General features: G+C 54.1%; 6 protein-coding genes across 6 annotated transcripts; 3 read left to right on the top strand and 3 right to left on the bottom strand.

Moving 5' to 3' along the window:
* Positions 1-1,145: 1,145 nt before the first annotated feature.
* On the top strand, positions 1,146-1,585 carry GLRG_05392 (uncharacterized protein; the record flags this gene model as incomplete). Its single annotated transcript, XM_008096077.1, has 2 exons — positions 1,146-1,337; positions 1,466-1,585. The coding sequence occupies 2 exons, from the start codon at positions 1,146-1,148 to the stop codon at positions 1,583-1,585; spliced, it is 312 nt and encodes a 103-aa protein (XP_008094268.1).
* Positions 1,586-1,919: 334 nt separating this feature from the next.
* Positions 1,920-4,714, bottom strand: GLRG_05391 (uncharacterized protein; the record flags this gene model as incomplete). The annotated part of the gene is made up of 3 exons (XM_008096076.1): positions 1,920-3,443; positions 3,489-4,517; positions 4,637-4,714. The coding sequence occupies 3 exons, from the start codon at positions 4,712-4,714 to the stop codon at positions 1,920-1,922; spliced, it is 2,631 nt and encodes an 876-aa protein (XP_008094267.1).
* Positions 4,715-4,807: 93 nt separating this feature from the next.
* GLRG_05390 (pre-rRNA-processing protein TSR2) lies at positions 4,808-6,055 on the top strand (the record flags this gene model as incomplete). Its single annotated transcript, XM_008096075.1, has 3 exons — positions 4,808-4,827; positions 4,932-4,945; positions 5,472-6,055. 3 exons carry the CDS (start codon positions 4,808-4,810, stop codon positions 6,053-6,055), a joined length of 618 nt encoding a protein of 205 aa, XP_008094266.1.
* Positions 6,056-6,240: 185 nt separating this feature from the next.
* GLRG_05389 (BSD domain-containing protein) lies at positions 6,241-7,594 on the bottom strand (the record flags this gene model as incomplete). Its single annotated transcript, XM_008096074.1, has 3 exons — positions 6,241-6,578; positions 6,628-7,342; positions 7,397-7,594. 3 exons carry the CDS (start codon positions 7,592-7,594, stop codon positions 6,241-6,243), a joined length of 1,251 nt encoding a protein of 416 aa, XP_008094265.1.
* Positions 7,595-10,640: 3,046 nt separating this feature from the next.
* On the top strand, positions 10,641-12,467 carry GLRG_05388 (transcription factor PAP1; the record flags this gene model as incomplete). The annotated part of the gene is made up of 3 exons (XM_008096073.1): positions 10,641-11,126; positions 11,181-12,208; positions 12,263-12,467. 3 exons carry the CDS (start codon positions 10,641-10,643, stop codon positions 12,465-12,467), a joined length of 1,719 nt encoding a protein of 572 aa, XP_008094264.1.
* Positions 12,468-15,612: 3,145 nt separating this feature from the next.
* On the bottom strand, positions 15,613-17,879 carry GLRG_05387 (uncharacterized protein; the record flags this gene model as incomplete). Its single annotated transcript, XM_008096072.1, has 7 exons — positions 15,613-16,144; positions 16,196-16,647; positions 16,707-16,862; positions 16,914-17,118; positions 17,180-17,291; positions 17,411-17,533; positions 17,837-17,879. The coding sequence occupies 7 exons, from the start codon at positions 17,877-17,879 to the stop codon at positions 15,613-15,615; spliced, it is 1,623 nt and encodes a 540-aa protein (XP_008094263.1).
* Between the last annotated feature and the right edge of the window lie 8,114 nt (positions 17,880-25,993).

Genomic DNA, 25,993 nt, shown 5'->3' with positions numbered 1-25,993 from the left:
GGAGACGAGGTTACTCACTTCGAGAAGACACCGCATACAACAGCTCCAGCCATCTTGAACCACGAGCAGCCTACCAGTCTGTGGAAATAAGGGGAGAGAAGAGCTTTATCCTGAGTACTTGTAACATTCCCTACTGATAGCGTGTTACTTTACATGTCTTTCCTCCGAGCATGACGTTGCCGAATGTCTTCCTTTCATATCATAGAAAGATAGGAGACTCAAAGCCAACCAACGTTGTTCACGCTCATAATTTCTCACAGATCAGTATTGCGGCATCTGGAATTTCATAGTTGGCAACGTCATATCAATCGGTCTTGGTAAAAGCGCCGTTTAGGGAAAATTTTGGTATTTTCGACCTTCGTGTCTCACCAGGTTAATTGTCTTGCTTTTTGTTCGAAACACCTCTGTGCCATATTTGGAGATGCTGCCAAATCTCAGAGCGGGACTGAACTCCATAATGCCGGCAATGCTGTGGGAAAGATACTTTCAAGCCCGTTCTTCAGGCCACGAGGAACGCATCAAGCGATTTAGATAGGTCCAAGATGCGGAGCGATGACCTTTCCCAGTACATGCGGAAGCATACCGACCGGTTGAGTCGTCAAAGTATTGAATGATTACTTCGACCATTGGATCTCCGTCAACATGCTGTTTAATACAATAAGCACTATTTATACACCTCCATGAAGAGGGACTCTCAGGAGAGTACCGGTAATGGAATGCTATTGATCATCGTCAGAAGGATTTCGGTACCTTCGGACCCAGTCCGGTACATTCCGGCGCCGAATCCCCACTGTGGACAACCGATCTCGGGTGTCTAACATGCACATACCCACATTTACCGGCGGACCGTGGGTTGTTTGACAGGGATACGCCTCGGCAAAGGACCAACTCTTAATCCGGCGCAATCGCGCAGCGCCAAAATTTCTGGGTAAGCTACCCAAACCATCACGTAACCCCAAGCCTCCGAGGAAGGCGACGACGACGACGGCGACGACGAACCCGAACGCAACCCGCGGAGCTTATCGTACCTATTAACGACGACCGGTCGATTGGCCGCATTCCCATCTCGTTCCCATTGCCCAAGCCGCAAATCATCATCCTAATCGAACCGCCGCCGGGCCGCGACCCCGACAAGACCGCCCATCATGAGGCCGTCCCCCATCCTGCAGGTGCTCAAGTACAAGCACCTGCGCCTGACGACAAAGGACGTCAATAAGGGCTTCTACAAGGGAAACCGCACGGGGGCCATGGGTCGGCACACCAAGTTTGGTGGATACGTCATCGAGTGGCACAAGGTGCGGACGTACGTCGTGCCAGAGGGCTTGAACAGCACCAAGGTCGGTTCTTTTGTTTTATTCCATCAAGTGAATTCCCCGGCCTGCTCAGTCCTCGTACTAGACTACAGGGCTCGCAAGAACATAGAAGTCAGGTGGAAGAGATTTACTGATATTTCCCGATATTTCAGCTCACGCCCTTCGTCTCCGAAGCCATCCGCCCCGTGAAGGGAACGTACTCCACGAAAGGGGGTCCTCGCGACCCCCAACTCTACCTCGACACCTGGAAGCTGCAGAACGGCGTCGACTAAGGGGTGATCGGAAAAAGATCCAGTGGCATAGAAAAGACAGGAGAGAGACTCCTCTCGGCAACGAGCATCGGTTGGCGCTGGGACAGCATAACGTTGGGAGATAAAAAAGAGGGAGTATGCGAGACCCGAACGGAGTGTACCAGAGCTGCATATACCCTCGGCACTGTAACAACATGTGTTTAACATTAAAAACCCACTATCACAAGATGGAGAGCATTCGAGAGTTTGCAACAGTCGGGTTAAACCAGACTGGTGGGCTAAGCCAAGAAAACAGAAATCTATCACTATGAAACATAGATACGGAATACAGGGGTATTGGTATCTCTGTACACAACTACGCGGTCTGCCCAAAATCCCCACTGGCAATCTCCTTCTCCTTGCCCTTGCCCTTCGCAAGGGGGAGGTCCTCCGCCGCCGTGACGAAGTTGTCAAGCTGGGGCCGAGTGTGCTCAGCCTCGGTGACCTGAGTGGTGGCCTCGGAGACTGATATCTCGTTGAGGTCGGAGTCATCCGCTGGGCCGACAGACGGCATGGGGCTGATCGGTCGACTGCCATCTCCAGACATGAGCGTCATCATGCTCGCCGTGTCTGCGTCCTTCTTGCCCAGGCTGAAAGGTAAGGCGATGCCATCGAGAAAAGGCCGCTTGCCGGCGACACCAGTCCCAGGCACGAAGTCGGGAGTCAGGCGACCGGCAGCACTGGCAGCTTCTTCGTTTTTCTTTTCTTGCTCTTTTCTCATCTCGATGAGAGCAGCCACCGGAGTGTCATCTATCGCCGTGATCCGAGACTCTTGAACCTGGGAGCCGGATACTTGCGATGCATGTTTTTCGTCCACGACATTTTGCCTCTTTCCTCCAACCGATGCAGCCGGCACCGGCTCCTGGTTCTCAACGTCTTGGAACGATCTCGCTCCCTCACCACCTCTTGGCAAAACCTCTGGAGCGGACGTCTTTGCATTGGAGTCTGCCTTCTTCTCCCTTCCCATTGTCGTCTCGTCATGCTTTGAACCCCAAAGTGACCACAATGACAAGCCGATGCTCTTCGTCTTCTTCCTGTCCACCAACTCTTCCGATGCTTTCCTCCGCCCCGCCAGAGCAGTGGGTGGCGGCTTTTCGCCATCACCAAAGTCTACGTAGCCATCCGCGAGTTCTTTAATAATGGCTTTGTGCACCTTTGCTTTGGCAGTCGAAAATTTCTTATCGAACTGAGCCTTGGTGTCAAGCCACCTCCTCACCGGTGTTCCCTTAACAACACCGACCTCTTCTGGCTTCATGACACAGCCCGGCAGTTCCGACTCAGGAGCAAGGTCATGGATGACGCCATGAGTGGTAATCCTTTGTCGGATCATATGCTTTTTGAACGGCGGCAGTGGCATGCCAGCTTTGCCTACCTTATTGACCTGTTTTGGAGTAGATTCTTCTGTCTGTTCCGGCTGAGCATTATCCGCATCAGAGGCTGAACTTGAAATATCGGATATATCATCATTGCTATCCGTGGCCTCAATTTCTGTCTGTTGAGCCCTTGCAAGGGCCCAGGCGCCAAACTGTGCAGCCGCTCGATACATGTGTTTGGCGGGTCGGGTGAAACTGAGAGTCGGAGCTACGTGACAAAGGTCATCCCAAACCTGAAGCTGTACATCTGTGGGCTTGTACTGCTGTAACTGTGCCAGGCCTGCTTCGTCCATACTGGGAGGTGGATATTTGGCCGGGTTGGCGCATTTGTGGGCAAGGTAGATCTGTTCGTCGCGGAGGATTTCGCCACCTCCTACCATGATCAATAATGGCGGAAGACCACCAAGCGTTGGCTGCATAATAGGGCTAACCAGCGGGTGCGATAGCAGCGCATTTGTCGTGTACAACTGAAGCTGTTAGAGTCTGCAAGTAGTCAGGGCCAAAGAACCCACTTGAATCTGATCCTTGACAGTGATGAGGTCGCCATTGATAGTCACAGAGATCTGCAATGCTGTCTTACGGGGATCTGCCGCGTCCGAAGGTTCAGGGTTATCCTCTGCGGTTCCACCGCCTCCGTTCAGCGTAATTGGTGCAGCCTGCTTATTCTCCAGGGTGTTGAGTTTCGTGGCACTCTTCTCTTTACCCGCTCGTACTTTGATAGCTTGTACTCTCATCATCTCCATATCGTCCTCGTTCGGAGGCGGCCAAGCTCTGGATGGCTTGTGATGGAAGCCAGAAGACGAAATGTAGTCGAGCTCGTTGTTGCCAGAGACACTTGGAAACGAGTGGGTGAGATCTACCCATGGGCTGATGAGTACTGCTCCGGCCGGAAGCGGGATGCCCTGATCTCTTAAGAGGCACAGAATTGACAAGACCATCCCACCACCCGCTGAGTCACCGGCCAGCACGATAGTGGTAGGATCTTGAACAGTAAGCAGGTAGAGATAAGCCGCCAAACAGTCTTGCAAGCCGCAGGGAAAGGGGAACTGCGGCGCCAGTCGATAACGCGGTGCAAACACTCTAGCCTTCAGTTTGCGGGCATGCCGCTGCATCTGGTATCGGTGCTCATCGACGCTGCCAAAGAAGTATGCCCCTCCATGAACGTAGAGCATCACCCTCCTGGTTGCGCCGCCGTTCTTCTTCCGTTCGTTGTAGTCGGCTCGCATCTCGATCCACTCGGCCTTAAGCGGGCTCTGCGTCTTCCGCCATCTCCACCATTTCCGTCCTCCGACCGCCCTCACGCCTGTGGGCCCCAATTGTCCCTCGATCAGTTCGGAGGATCTCTCAATCTGGTCTTCGGGGATCGTAACGTCCTCGACCTTGACCCATTGAGGGTGAGGAACCCATTGTGCCGTGAACGCTTGCAGTTCCTCGACGGTATGCTGGGATGCGAATTCGAGGAAAGTTCGGACGAGGTGCAGGCCCTCGTCATAGGACAAATGAGCGTCGGGTCGCTGCTTTGATGTTTTGCGGTTGAGGAACTGATCGAGAGGTCAGTTAACCCGTACGTTACGCAGCAGCTTGACTGAGTTGCATCGCGCTTCCAACGACGACATATCTGGGGAAAACTGGAGAAAGGGCCGCAGAATAGGGGACTCACATGCGAGAAGAGGGTGGATACGACGGTTGGTGTGACGGCCAATGACACCGAAGTGGTGTTGAGCTTCAACGGATTCATGGTCGTCTGGGTGAAGCTAGCGACTGAGATTGCAGCGCTCCCCGTTGACGGCGGACGGTGGGCAAACGAGGCTTTTTGAAGCTCCCGGCAACGATGGGCGATCCTCGTGAGAGGTAAGTTGTGGACAGACCATCGCGTCGTTGAGGAGCACAGAGGAAAATTGACCTTGAAACCCACCGAGAGCGCTCGGAATAGGGGACTGATGACATCACTGCAGCGCCCAAGTGGATGGTAATGCCCGGCAGGCGTGACCAGCGCCTAAGGGCATATCTGAGGGCGTACAGCTTCCAAAGGTACCGACATGAGCATCGAATTGCATCGAATCTCCAGGGGAAGCTTCCGAGGTAATCAAACAAGCCCCAGAGTAACGCTTGGCGAACCAACTTGGCATTTGCTCTAGTTGAAGCTTACTTTTACCGACCTTGTTCGAATTTGGCAGCCCAATCTCATAGGACCCTTGTCCAGGCCAAATTGCGGGATCACCAGGAAGCCCCGCACAGCGCTTTGTACAGTGCTACACGTCGCACGCACCGTCCCCCTCCCCACTCTAAAAAAATTATGATTTTCGATTTTGGCAGCACCGTCACTGACGAGGGGGAAAAATAACTGCCCCTCCAAGTACCCCGCGAGACAGCAAATCAGTCAACATGGCAACCACGGGATCTTCCAGCCCCATCACGGCAGGCAAGTCTACGTGCCCGAGGCTCGAACTATGCATACATGGCACGATACTAACATAAACCTCCCCCTTCCCCAGAGGCCTGCCAGTCAACCTTCGAGCAGGCCGTGGCCTTATCGCTACACATGTGGCCGGCGCTGTCCCTTGCCGTCCAGAACAACTGGGGCGGCCCGGACTCGACCGACAAGAGGGACTGGTTTGCCGGCGCCGTCGCCGAGGCCTTCCCCGAGTTCTCCAAGATCACAAATGGCCAGGCCGTCCCCGCCGCCAACGCCCCCGAAGAGCCCGACACCGAGTACGTCGAGACCATGCTGCTGCAGATCATGCTGGACGAGTTCGAGGTCAACGTCGATGACGAGACCGGCTTTGATGTCGCCGAGCAGATCATCAAACTGAGGGGTGACATCGCCAAGGGCAACTTCGAGGCGGTCGACAGCCTCCGCAACAAGTGGGAGAGTCGCAAGGGCGCAAAGGTCGAGGGGCTGTACAAGAAGGTTGAGGGCGGCGACCAGGAGACCGACTGGGAGGACGACAGTGAGGACGATGAGGATGAGGACGTGGACATGGACGACGCCCCGCAGCTCGTGCGTGCACCCAAGGAGAAGCCGGAGCCAGAGGTCGACGAGGACGGATTCACCACGGTCACGAGGAAGAAGAAATAAATAACTCGCGCGAAAAAGGGAAAAAAGGACAAAAAAAAAGGATTCGACTTGGTCCCAAAGGAAACGGTGCACTACGAGCCGTGGCTGATGTACAAATATCCACAAATTATGAGCTGCCATTCGAGCCGGAAACGTTCAAAACCAACCAACGCCAGCCAGCAAAATAAGCAAAATAGGGACCAAGCTCACTCCCAATCGTCGTCGCTGTCGTCGACCTTGCGAGAGTCCTTGGGGCTGTTGGGGGCTTGGCTAGGCACACCGGACGTGGCACCCACGACGTCGTAGCTTGTGTCGCTGTCGGCCTGGGACTTCTCGTCGTTCGACTTACGGGACTCGGCGGCAGGCTTGAGACCAGAGCTTTGAGCAGGGGGTTGGATGGTGGTGGAGGACTCGGCCGACGGTGGGCGGACTTGTTTTTGTTCGACCTTCGGAGTGGGAGTAGGAGCAGGAGCAGGGACTGGGGCCGAGGCAGCCTCGTCTTCAGAGTCATCGTCCCAGCCGACTTCATCTTCGGCAGATGCAGCTGTATATTCATTAGCAGAGTCGTTATATCTCAAGGCTCTGGCACTCACCCTTGAGCAAGTCACGTCGTCGGGTCTCAGCAGCCTCGAGACCATGTCTAAGGAAGTAATATCTCTTCCAGAACTCAGCATAAGGAACCTGGTCAGGCACAAGCTTCTCCATCGTCGTTCGCAGCTCGGGGTATTTGTTCAAGTCGTCGCTAATATCCGCCGTCTTCTTCTCGACGTCAAACGTCTTGGCCCATGTAGCAAACTCGTCCGTTGCAGGGTCCTTTGCGAAACTCTCGGTGCTCGTGTGGATGACGTGAAGCTGGGCGTCCTGCCTCGAGGCATGAATGACCCGTTTGCCCTGCGCATCCTTGCTCTCGAACAGAACAGTGCTCCCCTGGTTGTTGGAATCGGAAGGCGGGGCGATGCTGACCGCCTCTTTGAGGAAATTGCTGATATTGGTGCCGAAACGGAGGAGAGCCTCATCGGCGGCGTCCTCAGCCTTTTGCAAATCCTTGAGCCGCTTGGCTGCCTCGGAGCGAAGCCTCGCTAGGTAGTTCTCTGAACTGCTGCTCATCGCTTCATCCGAGGCCTGGTCTCTTGTCTTGGTCGGTGTCGTTTGGCCGTCGGCCTCCTTGTTCCTATCCCCCGACGGTTCCCCTTGGCCCGCGTTGACGGTCAGCGATCGGGTTCGGCTGATTATGGACGTAAAGCCCTTGGCAGCATCTTCGCCAAGCTCGGTGACTTCCTTGGAGGCTTCTTTGTAGACTTCTTGTCCCTGGCATCGGATTAGCCGCCCTGCCCGTTGGAGAACCACGCCGCGTCTTCTTACCTGCTTCACAGCGTTTCCCAAAAAACCGCCGATACGTATGCCCCAGGCGCTAGACGAAATGGCCTTGTATGCCTCCTGGAGGTCATCATTGAGCGAGTGCTGCGGCTGGTCCGACGTGGGGTTCTTGGTGTCGCCCGACTTCTTGTCGGCATCCTTAGGGAGGGAGCTCTCCTGGATATGATCGTAGGCCAAATCCATCGCAAGGTTACCGAGTGCGCGCTCGAGTAGTCGCTGACGTTATACGGTATTATTCGAAGGGTCTTCGCGAGGCTAGGCCGACGGGCGTGGATCAAGGTTGAAGCGAATCTTGCGAGGTGTCGAAGCTGGCGGACGAATGATGTCTGGCTTCTGACATGAGGCTGCCTTTCCCCCTGACGGGCGGGGGTGGGCGGCTGCACGTTGGTCAATGCGGGGCATAATATGCTGTAATGTACGGCTACGTAGGCACCTACCTACCTAAGTAAGGTACCTACCTACCTACCTAGGTAGTGAACAATAGGTGGAGACCCGGAGCGGCCACTGCCGGAAGAATGGACCATTCCGAATCGTCACAGTCAGGCAGCAGATAACCCCCTCGAAATTCCGGACAAATGTTGATTACAGGGGCAGGTCACAAGTGAGTCGTTTCCTGTTCCTGCACGAAGTGACCTGCGAACGAGCTCACCATGCCCGCTTCCAATAACTAAAGACGTCGAGGCAGATGGCCTCGGCGCTTCGCTCACCGACAGCTGGTTAGGCGACGTACCTCCCAACTATCTTGATACAACAAAACGACGGCTATGACCCCCCCCCCCCCCAAGTGGCAAGTTTCAATAGATAGTTCAGTGGCTTAGTCCAAGTTGCGTGCTCTCCTTATCGGATGGTCTAAGCCTGTAAAGCTGTCTGTTGGCTCATCAACTGCCTTTACTGGTCCGTTAGTTGCAACCATTTGACGATTCGCCTTCTCCGTATGCGGGTTAGCTCTCTGTATTCGCTTGGGTCAGTCCAAGTGATCCCTCGGAAACAGGAATGCTCTGCAACAGGCTATTTCTTTGTACCTTGGTACCTGGTCAAGCCTCTCTGTTATGCTCCCAGGCTAAGGGTGCAGAGTATGTAAGTTTTCGGACGGAATAGCTCGGGTCTAAACGCCTTGGGTTGTGTCGACTTATGCAAGGAAGACAGCAAAGCGGGCAGATCATGTATGGCCCCTCAACAATACCCTACTAGGCAGTTGGTAGGGCAGGGGAGTCGAGAACTTCAGTCCTGTGCTGCAAACATAGACTGGTAAGTAATGTGAAATCCGTGTCATGTCCCACGCCTTTCGAGATGTTTGCGTGCTGCGAGCGTCGCAAACCGGTGATAGAGACAGGTTTGCTGTGTCATTTGCCATCTTCGACTGGACATAGCAACACATTCCTCGGGGGAGTAACACGTTCCCCACGCATGGGATGTGTGTCTGGACGGTTGCTCTGATGCACACGTGTAGCCCTATTTCCAAACAGCGCCCCTCTTATCTGCTATCTCGCGTTGGCAGTCGAACAAGGTCTGGGCGGTCTTGAAGGGCATTCCTGATGATTAAAAGCCTCGGCCATTGGCCGGACTTTGACGTCTCTCCGGGCGAAAAAGCGAGTGTGAACATGGAGATGCCTGCTGTGTAAATACGCTCTCGGGCCTTGGCCGGCATTAACGCATCGGTGCGAGGTATTCAGTGGGTACAGGAGGGCTGGCGGAGGTACTTTCGGCGGATGTGGCACTCCGAAAGTTGTAAAGCACCTGCACGGGCTGTATAAGGCAGTACACTACCGGTACTGCTGCTGTTGTGTGGAGGATGACCCTGGGATCGGCCACGCCGTTTGAAGAATTGGCAGCCCTCCTCAACAGCCAGCCTGGACTGACCAAAAAGTGTTCGACCTTGTTTCTTGGATCCTACCTAGTGTAGACCCGCCACTAGCAGTGTTAGGCAATGAGTAAGCCCATCTCCACATCATGCGACACACTAGGCACTGAGCCACCAGCCAATGCTGACAGGTTGTGGCCACCGGCCTGATGCCGGGTGAGCCTAGGCCCAGGAGCGAAGTCGTAATGATCCGATACTCTAGGTAGAGAAGACGGGACGGAAACCGCTGGACAATATTTGGTATCCTTGATTCGTCCGCCGAAGTATCCGCTCCCAAGGGTGCGTCTCTGCACCCTCGCGGTGATTGCGTCTCGCCGATGTCCTGTACTCCCCAAAGTCGCAAATGCAAGACGCGGAGACGGCAGAAAAGATGCGTGGCGAATGAGGCCTTCTTCTACCTAGAAGAAAGAGGGATGAAGACAGGGATACAAATCTCTGGGCTAAAAAGGGTCCTTTTTCAAGGCGAGATGGGCAGGTTCTAATTGTACTCGGACACTAGGAACTAGGTATCTCACCTTATGTAAGAAAATGCCCTAAGAAGAGGGGGCGGCGGGCGCGGATGAGCAGGAGGGGAAAACATGGACAATTGTACCACTAGGCAGTCATATCGATGACTGGATGATGCGCAATCGACAGCTGCGCCCTTTGGGTCTAAAGGCGATAACCATCCCTTCGACCAATAGATAAGCCTCAATGGCCCCAGCACGGGTCCCATGCGCCTTGGACTCCCCCGGCTCCATTAGCCGACCCCTCCATTTTCTCCTTCCCTTCCGCTGACAAATTGACACTGAAGGGCGCTGCAGTTCTTCCTCCTCACCGTCTGCAGCCATCCATTCAGTTCGATTCTCTCCACTTCCCACCACAAGCCAACATCTTTTCCCCCCCTTTCGAACTCTTACGCATCACCGCACACCCTCTCCAAATCACGCCTCCTCTCCCGAATCCCGTGGATTCTGGTTCCTACGAAAGCCGTCCATAGAGAAATACGGTGGCCTTGGAGACCGGCCAGGCATCAACTGTAAGACGCAAAGGCATCAACTCTACCACCTCCATCCTACCCCAGACTTGGTCCATTTCGTCACTTTAACACTCGGGCCATTTGCACTGAATCTCGTACGGTTCTCCTACCTTTGTCGACGGCAACTTCAACGCCCAAGGGCGACCAAGGTCACAAAGTGTCTCGTGATAGTCGACCCTTCCTCTCCCAACACCACTAAGACATCGCCGTCTGCCTGGAACCCCGAGTCATCTCAACCCCGGCATCCCGAGCCGCAATCGGCCTCTCGAGTCTGCCTCCTCTCACAGCCATCCTATCCGAATTGACTCCTGTTTCCCTACGTCTCCTCGTCCTGCTGCATATTTTTCGCAATGGCCTCGGCAACGAATAGTGGTTTCCCAACCAATTTTATCTTGACCCCGCAGCAGCAAAGCCTGCTGTTCGCCGCTCTCAACTCGAACAAGCAGCAGCTCGCGAACCAGTCACCCGCCACCACCACAAAGGACACTTCCATGTCACCTTCCTCTTACCAAACCTCGCCGGCGCAGGGTGCCGCCCATGGATTCCAGGAGAGCCCTTACCTTGACAACTACGACTACGACTTCGGCGACTCCAGTTTTGACTTCGATGTCAGCACCGTCGGCCAAGGTAAGATGATCGGCGACATCCCCGGAGGTGCCCAGTCGGCCCAGTCAACCAAGTCGGACTCGACTGAGAACGATGGTACCGACAAGAGAGCTCATCCCGACGATGAGGAAGACGAGGACTCGCCTGGAAATGGTGCAAAGAGGCGCGAGGGTAGCGAAAAGGTTCCGAAGAAGCCCGGGCGTAAGCCGCTTACCTCCGAGCCAAGCTCAGTATGGTTGGACCCGTTACCCCCTATCCCCAAAGTCACACTAACAACGACACAGAAACGCAAGGCCCAGAACCGCGCTGCCCAGCGGGCGTTTCGCGAGCGCAAGGAGAAGCACCTGAAGGATCTCGAGACCAAGGTGGAAGAACTCGAGAAAGCGTCAAAAGACGCTAATAGCGAGAACAGCCAGCTCCGTGCCCAAATCGAACGGATGACGGCGGAGCTGAACGAGTACAAGACCAAGATGGCAGCCATGAGCACCCGGTCCGTACCCCATACCAAGTCGCCCATGGGATTTGGGGCATCCGCCATCGGCAACCTGAGCGATGTCAACTTCCAGTTTGAGTTTCCCAAGTTTGGCGTCCTGCCAGGCTCCCAGATGCCCAACAAGCCTGCCCAGAGTACGAGGTCGTCCTCGTCGCCTAACGCCAACGAGAGCAACCCTGTCAGCCCTCTGGACAAGAACAACAGCTCCGGCGCCTTTGCTGGGCTTGACTTTGGCACCAAGGACGACTTGACCAACTTCACTTCCCTTTTCAGCCCATCTCTCGCCACTGGCTCTACAGGCACCGGCACATCGCGCACCAGTGTGGACTCTGGCTTGTATGGTATTAACAACGGTACATCGACCAGCTCACCGTCAGCGTCGTCGCAGTCCAACGGGGGAGGCCCAAGCTCATCTTGCGGCACCTCTCCTGAGCCGTTCACTCAGTCGCCCATGGGTTTCAAGCCTGTTGACACCATGACGACCATTGGCGAAGAGTCTGCCAACCAGCAGTCTTTGTTCGCAGGCATCGACACTGGCAACTTTGATTGGCTTGCGCAGCAGAACGGCGGACAGTTCGACCCCCAGCTCTTCGGTGACTATCGCGAACCGCAAGACAACGTCCTTGCGGGCACCACCTTTGACGACAGCTTCTTCAACGATGCCATCGACGCCGACTTCATTACGCCGTATAACATGGCCCTCAGCCCTGCTGTGCCCAAGAAGAACCTCATTGACCAGATTGATGCTGCCAAGAACGCAGACGATGATTTGATTAAGGAGGCCGTCAAGGCCGATAACTACAACTGCAACAAAATTTGGTACGATCCAGCCCAATCGAAGGCCATTGCTTCAATTACTCACCAAGTCCACAGGGAGAAGCTTCAGAGCTGTCCTAGTGTGCAGGCCGGCGAATTCGACCTTGATAACTTGTGCTCCGAACTCCAGAAGAAAGCAAAGTGCTCCGGCCAAGGTCCGGTTGTTTCTGAGACGGACTTCCAAACCGTTGTCAACAAGTGGATGGGCAAGGATGCGGCAGCCTGCTTTAACGGCCAGGAAAAGAACAAGACGAAAGCCTAAGCCGCCATTTCGACATTCAAATGTACATTGGCATAGGTACCCTGGGTAACGGGTCAGGCGGTCAGGTCAGAAGGCATATCTGAGGAATCGGTTGGTAACATTGGAGAAGACAGGCGTTATATCACGGACCAAAACAGGGCGAACTCGAGGTTTGTTTCGACCCCAACGGCAAGGCGAATGGTTGTTTCTTTCCGTTTCGGAAATCTAGGTACGGATAAGGGGATCTCGTTAGACGAAATACAGGTACGGCTATGTACTTGGCGAGAGACTCCTTCCGAGAGTTTGAGTGTGGTTCAAGGAGGTTATGATTATGGCTTCTAAGGTGGCCAGACGGCCGCTTTCTGAGTGGAGGGATCTTGGTGCTTACAGATGTAATCTTTTTCCCCCAATGTTACAATAAGCATGTATTTTTGACGAAGGAATCGCAATCTCCACATTGGACTACATGTTTTCTTTTCTTTGAGGCGACTTCAAATCGGCATGTGTTTGTCGTATCGAAGGAAACAGATGTTTGCCGCTTGCCAACCAACATGCTCGTCTTACTCCCGAAGCCGCTTCGGCAATCAAGGTTCAACCATATGCCTGGAGCCATTGAGTTCCTCAGGGGTTTGTGCTTGGGGCTTCGGCAAGTTGGGAGGAGGGAAGGCGGCAGGCGGCGTTGATCTCCACAGAATGTGTGTCAGGGAGGGCGAAGTATCAAAACGAGACATAACCCGGCCTAGCCTTGCGAGAGCCGGATAGAGCTGCCGGCGTCGTAGATCCGGGCTTGGTACTACGCAGGCCGTCCGTCCGTCCGTCCGTATGTCTGAACGACATTTCCGGCCCTTTCGCCATGTGTCTTTCCTCAACGGCAGCCGCACATCCCATCCCGGACCCCTTCCCCTCCCTTCCTCTGCCCCCTCTACTAGGTACGGTGGCCGTTGACTTTTCTTCTTTTCCTGCCTGGGCGAGACATCCCAGACCGGTCTGGGAGAACATGACATGACATTTCAAGTCAGGCCATGACGAGAGTTGCGACCAACCTTGTAGCCGCAATTCACCTGCCTGCCATTCATCCATCTTTCCGGCTGGCATTGGGCCTGTGCCTGTGTCTTTGCCCGCCAGCCTATCTGCCGAGCTACCTATTCAGGTAGCTCTCTGTCTGCCAAACTACTTCCGCAGCCGCCTGCAGCCGCACTCGTCCTCACACCCCCTCTTGAAAATAAAATAAAAATAAAAATAAAAATAAACACCCAAAAATCATCAGCGCGCGCAAGCCGACGGGCGTGACAGCCTTCATCAGCAACCGGGACATGAGCCGTGAAAAGCAGTCACAGCCGGCACCAGTAGGCCGAGGCACTGCAATACGGTAGACGTGCCGTCGCGTCTCTAATGCAACGAGGGTCGGTGCCAGGGGTCTGTTGTTGGGGGTTGAAAGGGTGACGAGTAAATACGCTTTACTCTCCATCTCGCTTCCTCTGCTGTGGGTGTACGACCTCCGACGTCTCGTCGGACCCCACGTCTCTCTCCCCTGCCTTGCCTAGTTCAAGGTTTGGGTCTGTGGGGGGGTGTACCATGAAAAGGACAGCCTAACGGTCAATATGGTGTGATATGTGCCTGAGGAGAGAAGAAACGACCAAAAAGCTAAAAAAGAAGCGGAAAAGACAAGAATATACTTGAAGAAAACCAGAGAGAGAGAGAGAGAGATGGTACAGCCATGCATGAACAGGCGGGTGGAGGGAATGGACAGCACACGCACGCGACTCGGCGGGATGAAAGTTGAAGACGATTGGATCAGAAGAGGTGAGGTGAGATGCGGCCCACGATAAGCAACCCGCCTCCGCCGTCATAGGTCGTAGGGACGGAAACGCTAGCCAACGCCTATTTGCTCGGGGGGAGGCCGGCATCCGATCACTTTCCTCCCTCTCCGGTCGTGTACTCTCTCCATCTAACCCTTTCTGTCTCTCCCTATACTGCCAAGTCGGCATACAGTCGGCACTTGAGAAAGAAGAAGCAGGACCCCCCTCTCTAACTCTCCCCATCACATCTTGGGGCACAACGTGCAGGTTCCCGGTGCTTGGGTCCGTCCCCTTTGCCTGCCGCGTACCCCTCACTCGCTCACCCGATCGAGATACCTACCTACCTTGGGACTTTAGGACCGGAGGACCACCTTAGTGTACGTACCTTGACTGGCACGCTGGAACCTTGCAGTAAGGTTGGGTGGGGGCCCGGCGGGCGAGCGCCTCCTCCTCCCCTTCAGAGAGTGACCGCCGGTTGCAGCACAGCGGGTGCAGTCAACGACGAAGTTGGAGACTGGGACCGTGCTTGCTTGAATAGTCCAAACGTCATCCAACCCCTCCGTCCTGAGGCAGACGATAAACTCAACGAACCTGCTATCTCATCCTCAAATTGGGCGTGACGGGAGGTGATTGGACAATGGTGCAGTCATTCGGGATAAGCAGTCTTTGATCTCCCGGCTCGAGCTTCATGAACCCTAAACCTCCGGAGACAAATTGGACTTGCATTAGCTAGCGCGAGGCTACAGACACACTCAAATCAGCTATGTGGTGTATATGCGATATGCAAAGCAGATTGATATTACAAAGGGTATATTTCTCCATGGGTCGACCTTATTTATGCCTCTCTGCTGCTCCACAGTCCGTCCCATCCGATGCTCTGCCGCCATGAATCGGTTGCCCTCATCGGGCCTATCACGGCATGCTCTTAGATCCTGTGACTTGACAGGTTGTGATGCTAGCTATGATTCCCGGCCTGCCAAGGGCGGTAGCCGCAATAGTTGACTCCGGCCCGGCGTTGTAGGGACAAACCACCATCATCTCGCCGGCGGGCGAGACACCTCCGCCTGCTGACAACAACACATTCTGAGTAGGCCCCCTCCCCCTCTCTCGCACGATGTCTACTGTCTCGGCGTCGTGGCCTCTCCCCTGGAAATCCCCCATAGCACAAGTCCCATGAGGCGCCAAGGCGCATGGACTCCGATATTGGGCGCTGGCGTGCCACGATCTGGCCGTCCTTGGGCAATCCGCACCCTGGGTTCTGCGGTGCTTTGGTAAGTAGCCCTCTGATGCATTCTTTAGTTCCTCGGGTATCGATCCTGCTCTCCCTGCGTATCTATCCGACTCTTGAGACAGACTGCCATTGTCCTCTAGCCAATGACTTGCCTTGCGCCTTCTTTACCCAATACTCCTCTTTCCTTCGGCTTCGGGCTATGCCCTCTCCCCTTCTTTCCTCTGAGGAAGCCGAACACGCCGCCAGAGCTTTCGGATTTGCCTTCGCTAATAGCATTGGCGTCCGTTGGTAGCGTGGCGTCCTGCCGGGCGAGGTCAGACCAGCTGCCGCCACCATCCAGTGTGACCTGCATGCCGCCAGTCGGGCTAGTGACCCTCTGTCCTGCTCCCGGCGGCACCGACCTCTGATTGGAATACTGGCTGGGGTAGTGTGGTATCGGGGGTGGTTTGGAGATTGGTCGACGAGGCACGCCGGCTTGACCGCTCCCCGGCGCCTTTTCCAAGCTTGAGCTTTTTCGTAACGGGCCTAGAGGCTGCGCGGCTTTGGACGACCCCCCATTCGTAGCCATTACCACAGGCGTGGCCTCATCAGTCGTCAAAGCCTGCGGCTGGTTCATCATCACCATGTCGCCATTGACGTATCCACTTTCGTCGACTTGGCCAGTGATTCTAAGAGTGTCAGTACGAAAAGCGGAGGGAAAAGAAGGAGCGGATCCCTACTTCTTGTATGCAGCCAACGTGTAGTCGAATGGACGAAACTCATTTTCAATCATGCGGTACAGTTCATCCTCTCTGATTTCCTTGTCAGATGCGTCCTCTTTTAGCCGCTCACGGGGCTTTTGTCGTCTGGCTCTCGCTTCGAGGGGAGCCTCCTCCAACAACAACTCCTCGAGGTCGTACGTGGCATCGAAGTTGGTCTTGTCGGCAGCCGGAACGAAGACAGGCTCGATTTCTTTCCGCTCGAGCGCCTCGAAGTCGATCATCATGAAGAATTCGTGCTTGGTAAAACTCTCCCACGTGGAGCCCATTCGCTTGTCGCGGTTGACGTCCAAGGCATCTCGGATGGCGTATAAACAGGGTAAGCTAACGGGCGGTGAAGTGATGGGGTATTTGGGATTGGCGAGCTGGATTTGTTGGCTCAAGGTGTTTTCCGAATTGCCGTCAAACGGCCTCTGCAAGATAGTGTCAGTGAAAACGGCCGCCAAGCGTTAGTTGATGGTGCTTGCCCCACCTTGTTATATATGCATTCATAGAAGAGGACGCCCAGTGACCACCAGTCTGCACGCACGTCGTAGCCCTTGCCGGCATACACTTCGGGGGCGAGGTATGCCAGCGTGCCCGACTTGCTCGACAAAACCTTTCCAGGAATGATATCGGAGGCGACATTCTGACCCAATCAGCAAACATGGGCGTACAGAGCTGCTGCGAGACAACTTACAAAGTCGGTCAAATGCACATGGCCGTCGGCGTCGAGGAGAACATTGTCGGGTTTCACGTCGCGATGGATGATGTTTTGACTGTGAATGTAACGAAGAGCGCATCCCAGTTCGGCAATCCAAAAGCGCACTGCGTCCTCGGTAAAGGTCTTTCTCGAAATATGGAATCGTAGGTCACCGCCGCTCATCAAATCGACAACTAGGTACCTGAGTGAACAGATTGTCAGCAACGGGAGGCTTATGGTGTCGAAAGAGCTATGCCTCCTACATGTATTCGATATCTTGGAAACTGTATCGCAAGTTGCAGATAAAAGGATGGTTCACGTGCTCGAGCATTCGACGCTCTCGTATGATGTTCCGCACACTCTCGGATCGTACAACTATTGCGAGGACCAGCCGTCAGTATCAAAGGGTTACAATGCGCCAGGCCTCACGTCTCGGCGGTGGGAGAGGGCAAGAGGCAGCCAGACAAGACGGCAGGGGAAGAGGTGATATGCACCTTCATCTTTCCGGATGTACTTGAGGGCGAAGGAGAGATTTGTGTCTTTTCTTTCGACGATCCGCACCTTTCCAAAGGCACCTCTGCCAACAACTCGTAGCAGGCGGAAATGGTTGAGGTTGACTGGACAGAGAGAGACGAGATGGATTAGCTTGGCGGCACAAGATATCGAGGTGGCAGCAATAAGCGGCGGGAGAGAGGAGCAGGAAGGGCCGGTATGGGGATACGCAGTGCAGTGCCACAGGAGCAGCAATTGCACGACAGCTCGGGGCGGCGGTAATTGTCTTTTCCACCACCCGCTTAGTGGCGGTCAAGGTGGTGTAGGATTACGGTGGTGGTGGTGGTGTTGGTGGTGGTGGTGGTGGTGGTTGGCGGTGTTGTGCTGTGCTGTGCATTCGGGGAGAGGATGGACTGCGAAACACATACCTTCACCATCCAAGTCGATGGGCTTGCCCTGGCTATTGCCCATTGCGACGTGCAGCAGTCGTCTTTCTCAAGAAGCGTCTCGCGTCTGCACTTGTTCTGATCTAAGGAAAAAGATGTCGAGTCGAGTGCACCATGATCCAGACGGGGGGGACAGTAGTTTGTTTGGTTTTCGGGTTTCGGTATATTTGTTGGTGATTTTTTTTTTTGGAGGGGGGGGGGACGAAGGCGGCGAGTGAATGGGAATGGAAACAATAATGGGATTTTTTTTTTTCAATGGCGAAGAGGGTGGAAAGCAAAGTAAGGCAAGGCAAGAAGGAGAGACGAGGACAAGAAGAGTGTGAGTGTACTGGCAACACAAATGGAGCACAGGTAGGATAGATAGGAGTGGGGCCTTATTGCAGTCAGCTGGCACGGGGTGACAGGGGTGACGGGGAGGGGTATTGTGCTGCGCAAGTTGCCTCGAATGACGGTGTCAAACCGGAGACTTGGTGAGGAATGGGGAGCAAAGGGTGGATGGACGAAGAGCAGAGAGAGAGGAAGTAAAGAAAAAATGGGGCTTGGGAGATGGGGGGGAGTGGCCAGTCTAGCTGCAACAACAGGGGAGAGGAGGGCGAGAGAGTGCGAAAGAGAGGGGACATGAGGAGGGAGAGGTGATGGGACGAGAGGGATAAAAGAAAAGGATCAGGGGCTTCACGGGCCCAAGTACACACTCCCTACCTACAGAAAGTAAGCAAGGCAGGTATCGATAGATAGGCCAACGATATACGGATACATAGTAGAAGGCGTCTAGGGGGGTCGTCAATTACCTACATGTGACTTGAGTTTGAAGCCGGTGCTAGGTAGTGTTGATGCCAGGGGCTACACTACCTACATCGTACCTACCTACCTACCTACCTACTGTACGGAGTAAGCAAGTGACTATCCACCCTCAGACTGACGGTCCAGCACTGACACAGGCGTGATAAGAGACGGCCAGCAAACTCCTGACAGGGTGGATCAGGCGAATGCGAGAGACAGATTACACAATAAGATAACATCTCGCCTCCTTCTCCCACATGGTAATGAGCGAATAGTAGCAGCAGCCAAGTGTGAACTGTTCTGATCCATCTTGTTTTCTTCTCGTGTATGGACTTTCTCTCCTCCTGGTTTACTTGCAGGGCAATCCAGCTTCAAGGCCAGACCAGACTAGACCAGCCCGGGCCGAGCGAGGAAAGCAAAACCTGCCAAGAGTGAATATGAACCGATAGACAACTTCGGTCCTTCAATGTGTGAGCACATCAGCCGCTCTGCTCAATTCATCCTTTCAAGGCGGCGCAGCTATCAAATGTCGGCATAGGAGAATGTGCCGTAGACTACGGTACCTATCATGGTATCTACCTACTACTACGTTGAAGCCGAGGACCCAGGCGCTTGAATGCCCCCCAAAAAGGGCACTGTATCCGTACATTACTAGTTGATGTACGCTACTTAATATGCGGGAGTTCGGCTTCGGTGGCCAGGACCACGTCGTTTCTCCCTTCACTCAGTCAGGCTCGCTAAGGTTTTCTTCTACGGACGCCAAGTCCGCCTGCCGTTGCCGTTGCTAGGTACACTATAACATTGTGCAACTGTGCTTCTTTGGGATGCTTTCCACGGCCCCCAAGGTTGACTTCTTCACCCATAAGCCCAGAGAAACCCGTAAACGCCGTCGCGATCGGTAATGTACGTAGGTCAAGCTAGGCCAGGATGCATCTACACACTACATAGCAGGAACCCCGTCTGTCCCACGTTGCGTTGCCTACCTAACTAGGTATCCGCATCTACCTTTTGGAATTACAAAGTGGGTGTCCACGCTTCTTGCTCCTAACAGGGGGGGTGGGCTCAACATGATGTGAATGGCAGCGAGGGTGGGAACCGGCAGGCTTGTGCAACGGGGCAAGGATCATGGTCCGAGAGAGGGAGAGAGAGAGAGAGAGAGAGAGAGAGAGAGAGAGAGAGAGTACTTGTATCCTCCCTCCTCGGCGAGAGTTGAGGGCAAGGGTGGTGGGGTCGAAGAGGGTTTGCCGAATGATTATACGATGCATCATGCCGGTAATCGACAAAGCAAGACGACCTGCAGCAGTCTGAGATGCCCTGATCCTGCTGTTGCTTTTTTCTGCGCTCTCGTTTCCCATTGCTGCAGGCTGACGGATGACCCATGGTGAGGATTGGCCCTGTTCCCCAAATTAAAGAGTCCGAGGCTCTCGAAAAGAAAGAAAAGGCGACGACATGGAATCCACCCACAATCAAACCCGATCACTTGCAAGCCGACTGCTTCTCGCATGATGCAACTGTGAAAGATGAGGGAGGATCCTTCCAGATCCGAACACGCCGCCAAAGACAAACCAATTTACCATGTAAGGCGCCTAGGCGCAGGTAACATGACCTCTCGTGGCTGCATGTTAGATGGGTAGGTGGGAAACGCCATCTCGCCAAGCCGCACTTGGCGGCAGAGCACACAACCAAAGCCCCCGTAGGCAACCGTTTGTTTCCTTTCCTTGTTTTCCTCGTCAGATGGGTCCGGTTCATTTCTAATTTTCTCTGTGTCGGTGACGCGGTAGTGTGATGGTCGTGAAGAGCACGGATCCTGCTCCGGAATACCCGTGGTGAGGGTAAATTATATGACTTTACCCAGTACTCTCAGACAGGAGTTTACCATACATCCATCCACTGGTTGGGAAAAGCATCGCCAGCTGCGACGTCCGCCAAGTTTATACCATACCTACCTACTTACCTACCTTGCCTACCTACACATGTAGCGAGGTGCTGTGCCCAAACTCCAGGTAACCACACGCTCCCATCCGAGTCAACGGAAAGGTATCATTCTATTTTTATTATTCCATTGTTGTAGTTGTTATTTTACTGACACCCACTAAAAGGTCCGAAACGTGCACTTATCCAACATCTGAGGAAACACGAATAGGTTTCTCCCCCGAAGCTGGAGCCGACTGCCCAACACCGTTGCCGGATGGATGTCCACCACATGTCGCGTGCGGCGTGCGCCATATGCCACCCCTGTGCCATCCAGCCAGTACCTAGGTACCGGTAGTGTGGCAGTTTGCGGCAACAAGCTCCTGCTTGGATCGAGATGGTTGAGAAACGAAGTCACAGCCAAACCTCTCTACCTACCCGAAGCTCTCGCACCACCTACCTACCTACTCTTACTCCCTCCCTTGGCGTAATCGTCCTACATCACCTTCGGCAACGAGTTGGACAGGGGACGCTACGCATCAAGTAACACGCCGCTTCTGGAAAAGTATCCATGGCACAACCAATCTCGCTCGACTCGACCAAACCTGACCGTGCTTCATTGCGCAGCTCCTCTCCATGTACCTACCTACCTACCTACCTACGTACCTAGGTAGGCATTCGCATCATATCTCCTCTTTCCGTCTAAGTCAAGAGCCGTCGCCCGTGCCACCGCAGCCAATCGATCCTGGGTACAACGAACAGCCCCATCAAGCAACTGACATTGATTAGCGTCGACCGTGGCCATGACTTGACTCAACCCAAACCTAACACATCGGCGGCCTTCGATGAGCCAGCCCGCATCTGGACTGTCGACTATCGAACGCTTACGCTTGGTTACTGGACGGATTCGAGGGGCAGGCCATAGGCATTCCCTTGAAGACAAGGTCCGATGCAGTACCTTGGGAACTCGAGAAGGTTTTGTACGCGAAGTTAAACCAAGTCCGCCAATCACCGACGAGTCCATGGCCGACCAGCTATCATTGCAATGGTCATGGATGGCAGCAGATAACAAGGAGACACCCAGGCCTATATCGCGCCGTGCTAAGTCAGGTGCCCCTAGATCTGTCTTGGCCACGAGGCCAACCGCCGACAAACCGACCCGGGCCTTCACCCTAGTTGCCGGCCGGCCATCCGTTGTCCAACTTCCCCCTCTCTTCTATCGCAATTCGCCGCCAGGGCTTACAAGACTTTCCGTCGGTACAGACAGAGCCATGTTTCGCCTCCGATATTGAGAAAATCCCAGACACTCAGGCTACCAAAATAGGTACTTAGGCTCTCTGCTCAAACACCGGTACCATGGATCTTGACCGCATGTCAAGATCCACTACGGGACGTGAGAGCCCAGCGCCGGGAATCACGAACCTGAAAGGCATGTAGGTAACCAACCCAGTGTCAAACTAGACCACTTCTCCTTCGTCTTTGCAAACTGCATGACAACAAGACGGATGCCAGGGACGCCACCACGGCTCCGTTATGTCCTGCCCCGCAAACGGGCGCGGTACTTTTGCTTTTGCCGGATTCGGGGAAGTCAATGCACTATGTACTGTATCAACAGGGCAGTAGCGAGTCGATTCGGCATCCCTGCCGCCCCCCACGTGTGGAGAATGCTACGGTGCCCTTTCGTCCCTTTCGAGTTTCCTTAGCTCGCCTCTCCCTTCCTCTCTGCATATGCCTTTCTGCCACAGGATTGACAAACCGGACTACCTAACACCAACCATCACAAGGGAAATTGGGCGAGCCTACCTACATCCTGCATCGGCTGGCGGTCGACGTCTTCGCAACCCGGACTTCCTGCTAGCCAGGTTTTGGGCAGCATTGAGACCTGGGGCCCCATCGTCTCCGCAGTGAGCCAAGAAACATATTCGTCGGCGCGAATGGCTGTCGAGGCCCCGTCAGCATCAGGTGTTCCCTAAACCTGGTCTGTTCCACTTTTTCTCGAAGAACTGATGACCGAGGCTTGCGCATCAGCTTCACCGCCAAAGGCAAAAGAAGTAGTAGTAAGGGAAAACATCTCGAAACTGTGTATCCGTACAGGCGTGCTGTTCGGTACCCAACGACTATGACGACGCTTCATAAGTACGTGTACCGCTGCTTGCCCCGCTCTTGACAGATACCTAGGTACCTACCGGTAGTGTGATTGACCCCGCCTGACAACGAATCGCAGGCACGCCTGGCCCAATCCGAGACACGAAGAACATATGGAACATGTGGAACGCGAAGAACTTGTGGAGCACGAAGAACATTTTGCAGTCTTCTGGAAAGATTCCGCCCCTTAGATTTCCTGCTGCTGGCCCAGATTAGCGACTCATCTTATTCTCGTCCGCACTCGCTCTACCAACCTTGCCACGCGGTCAGCTGAACTCGAGACAATGTTACAATGGAAACCGCTGTCGGCGGAAAGAAACAAATCACAGACTGGCTTTCCACTAAGAGTCCCACTCGAGACATATGCTTTCCCATCGGCCAACCCAAAAATAGAAGACGTCTCTTGATAAATTCGAGTTTCGACAAGGCCCATCTCAATAAAAAAAACCGAGTCTACATAGTACGAGTACATCCAAATGAACAAGCACCGACCGTGGCATGGGATTCTCGACCAATGCCATGCTCACACGAAAAGCTCATCCCAAAAATCTTGCAGGTTCGTTTCAGAAGCTCCGACTGGAGGAGCATGCCCGAACGTGGGAACATCCATCACCGGTCATCTCCGTGTCAAACGCATGACACAATCCCCCCCCCCCCCCCTTTTTTTTCTTCTTCTCTTCTTTTTCCTTCCAGCATTTGATGGTCGATGGTGTCTGCCGCTAATAGTCTCCAGATAGTCCAAGTTGTGGCTTACCTGACCACTCCGCCTGCGGTGGGCTGCAAACACAAACTTCACTGTTCAAGACTGCTGATCGTGCAAATCGTAACCAAAACCCCAATAATACGGCCGCGGAGGTCGGTCTTTTCGCCCAGTCTGGCAACCGTCATTTTCAGGGGTCAGTAGTGGCTCCTGGGATTTCTAGGATATCACTGACGACTTTTATTACGTCTTGATGCATCATCCACAATCCCAAGCTCTCCTATTGATGTGTCAATCTATGGGTCTGCGTCTCTTCCACATTTGAAACAGAGGTGCTTCATTGACTAGCATAAGCCTCAATACACGTGGCGAGGGAGCAATGAGTCCTGTGGCTGCCCTGTATAGGCATGTATGCCTACATTGTGTACGGATACATACCTGTGCGACCTTAAGAGAAACCGCATTGGCAACGTACGTCAGTATAGGCATTGCATGCGAGGGGCGCGCAAGCTCTGGCAATTGCATCAATGAGTTAGCAGGTTGTGGGTTATCGCGACCGCCGGCCGGTCAATATGCCCTTCGAGGTAGTACATACAAGAGTGGCATGTCGATTCCCCTGGCCATGCCAGTCGGAAGACGGCGTATTCGATCGAGATGCTTGTTCTAGATTTCTAATTAAAATTCCAATCATCCGGCCGACCAACCCCAAGATCACTTCGGCTTGCTTCAAGGCCCCGTGCATGACAAAATAGATTTGGCTCTCGCCGGCGAGCTGGAAGGTACAGAACCAACTGTACCAACGGGGCGGGAAGCATTGCATGCTGCAAGAGGACAGGACTGCAGGAGATTTGGTTTCAAGAAATGACCAGTTGCGCGCGACGACGATGGGCCTTGATTGAAAAGGTTGCCAGGGCCCCTAAATAAGAATCCCACTCTCATTTGAAATACTAATGCCAGAGAGTCAACAAGCGTTGCTCATGGCCGAGAGATGATCGGTAGAACGGCCTCGTTGTGTGCGACCTCAGTCTGCCGCCGGGCGATAGCATCGCCGATGTGCCCTTCCTGTTTCCGCCGAACCAGGATTGCACACTAGCTGTTGGTTCTCTAGCAAGGCCTCTCGAGTAACGAAGCTGTCGTGGGCCATGGCCATGTCTTGGGATAAATGCCAGATTCGCTAACGAGAGAAGTGCGGACGTTTGTGGCGTGCCCCTTTCGACTAGATGCAGACGCGAGAACTCAACAGACGCGCCCAACAGCCCGAGATTCCTGGCCCTCATACAACCCAACCTTCAAAGGCACCCGGATATGCTGGCCAACTGTCTCGGGGGCCGGTATACGGCCACTCCGCGCCACGCGAGTGATTTGGCGAATCACGGACAGCTAGCCTGGTTGGTTTCGGCCGAGATCTACGATCTTTGGTGCAGAACCGAGACTTCGCTCCGGCTCTGTAGAGCCAGCTTGCCAGCCTATGAGCAGCGTCGGAACTGCAGTGTGGCATTCTAACAATTTGATCATTACCAGTACAGTATGTGGCTTTTTAGAGCCATCGGATCTCTTGGGGTGATCAAATGCTGGGGGGCGCACCAGTATAACCATCAAGCTCATTCACTCGACTCATCAAAGACGAGAGCAGAATGTGCCAAGTAGCTCTTGTTACATTGAGAGGATTGGCATGCCTGACCTCATGTGCACTCCACGCCCGGCATCGTATCTCGGCCGTGAGTGCTCGGTCAACCGTCCGCACGACTGACGAACACAGCCGGAAGGGTATAATACCCTGTCCATTCTCTGTTCTTTTCCTTACTACCCTGAGAGGGAGTAAGCTGGCCAACAGAGGACGCGATGTGAACAAGGGCGGAAAACAGAACGGAGGATGATAATAACCACGGATGGAGAGAGAAGAACGATGAAGGCATGATTGGACCCTGACTTGTCCAGGTTGCTTTCTAGTTGGAAGGCCGCCGTGGGTGTCTTGAACATTTCGTGAAAGGGACGGGGTCGAACTTTGGACTTGCAAGTAGCCTAGGTAGTCCAATCCAGTCGCACCGGTGGTCTTACTTGGCCAAGTTGTACGGCCAATGAGGTTGAGACATTGAGACAATTGCAACCCTATTCTTGGCTCCTTGGGGCGTCCGATAAATGACCGGATGCATCCTTTCCGGAAACTGGCATGAGCAAACGGGGCCGAGATCTCAAAGGAATGAGGGAAGGAAGGCTCAATGGCTTTGGCAAACCGCTATGTTTCTGAGCGAGGGACTGATCGGAAGCCACCCGGATGTAATCATTGATTCGCAAGAAACCCACGGCCACCACAATCAAGCTCTTGGTAGGCTGGTAAGGTCGCAAAAGGTAGACGAGGTCCGGCCTACATAGTCGATGGGGGGAGAGAGGGACAGCAGAGCACCATAACGATCGCCGAAAAGAGCCGAGCGAATTTTGCTGCATACGGTTTATGAGTCGGAAAGGACTTGGTTTTTCAACTGTTCTTTGATTTACCGTGGTGGAAATAGAAATGACGAATTGATGACAATCTGGGATAAGTGTACGCCGGACGCCACAAGCCGCGGCTGGTCTGGTCCTGTCCGTCATTGCACGTACGGATG

The sequence above is a fragment of the Colletotrichum graminicola genome (genome assembly GCF_000149035.1).
Source record: "Colletotrichum graminicola M1.001 genomic scaffold supercont1.18, whole genome shotgun sequence".
Taxonomy (NCBI): Eukaryota; Fungi; Ascomycota; class Sordariomycetes; order Glomerellales; family Glomerellaceae; genus Colletotrichum; species Colletotrichum graminicola.
Note: the sequence above shows the minus strand (reverse complement) of the source record. Positions and strands in the feature narration are given on the sequence as shown.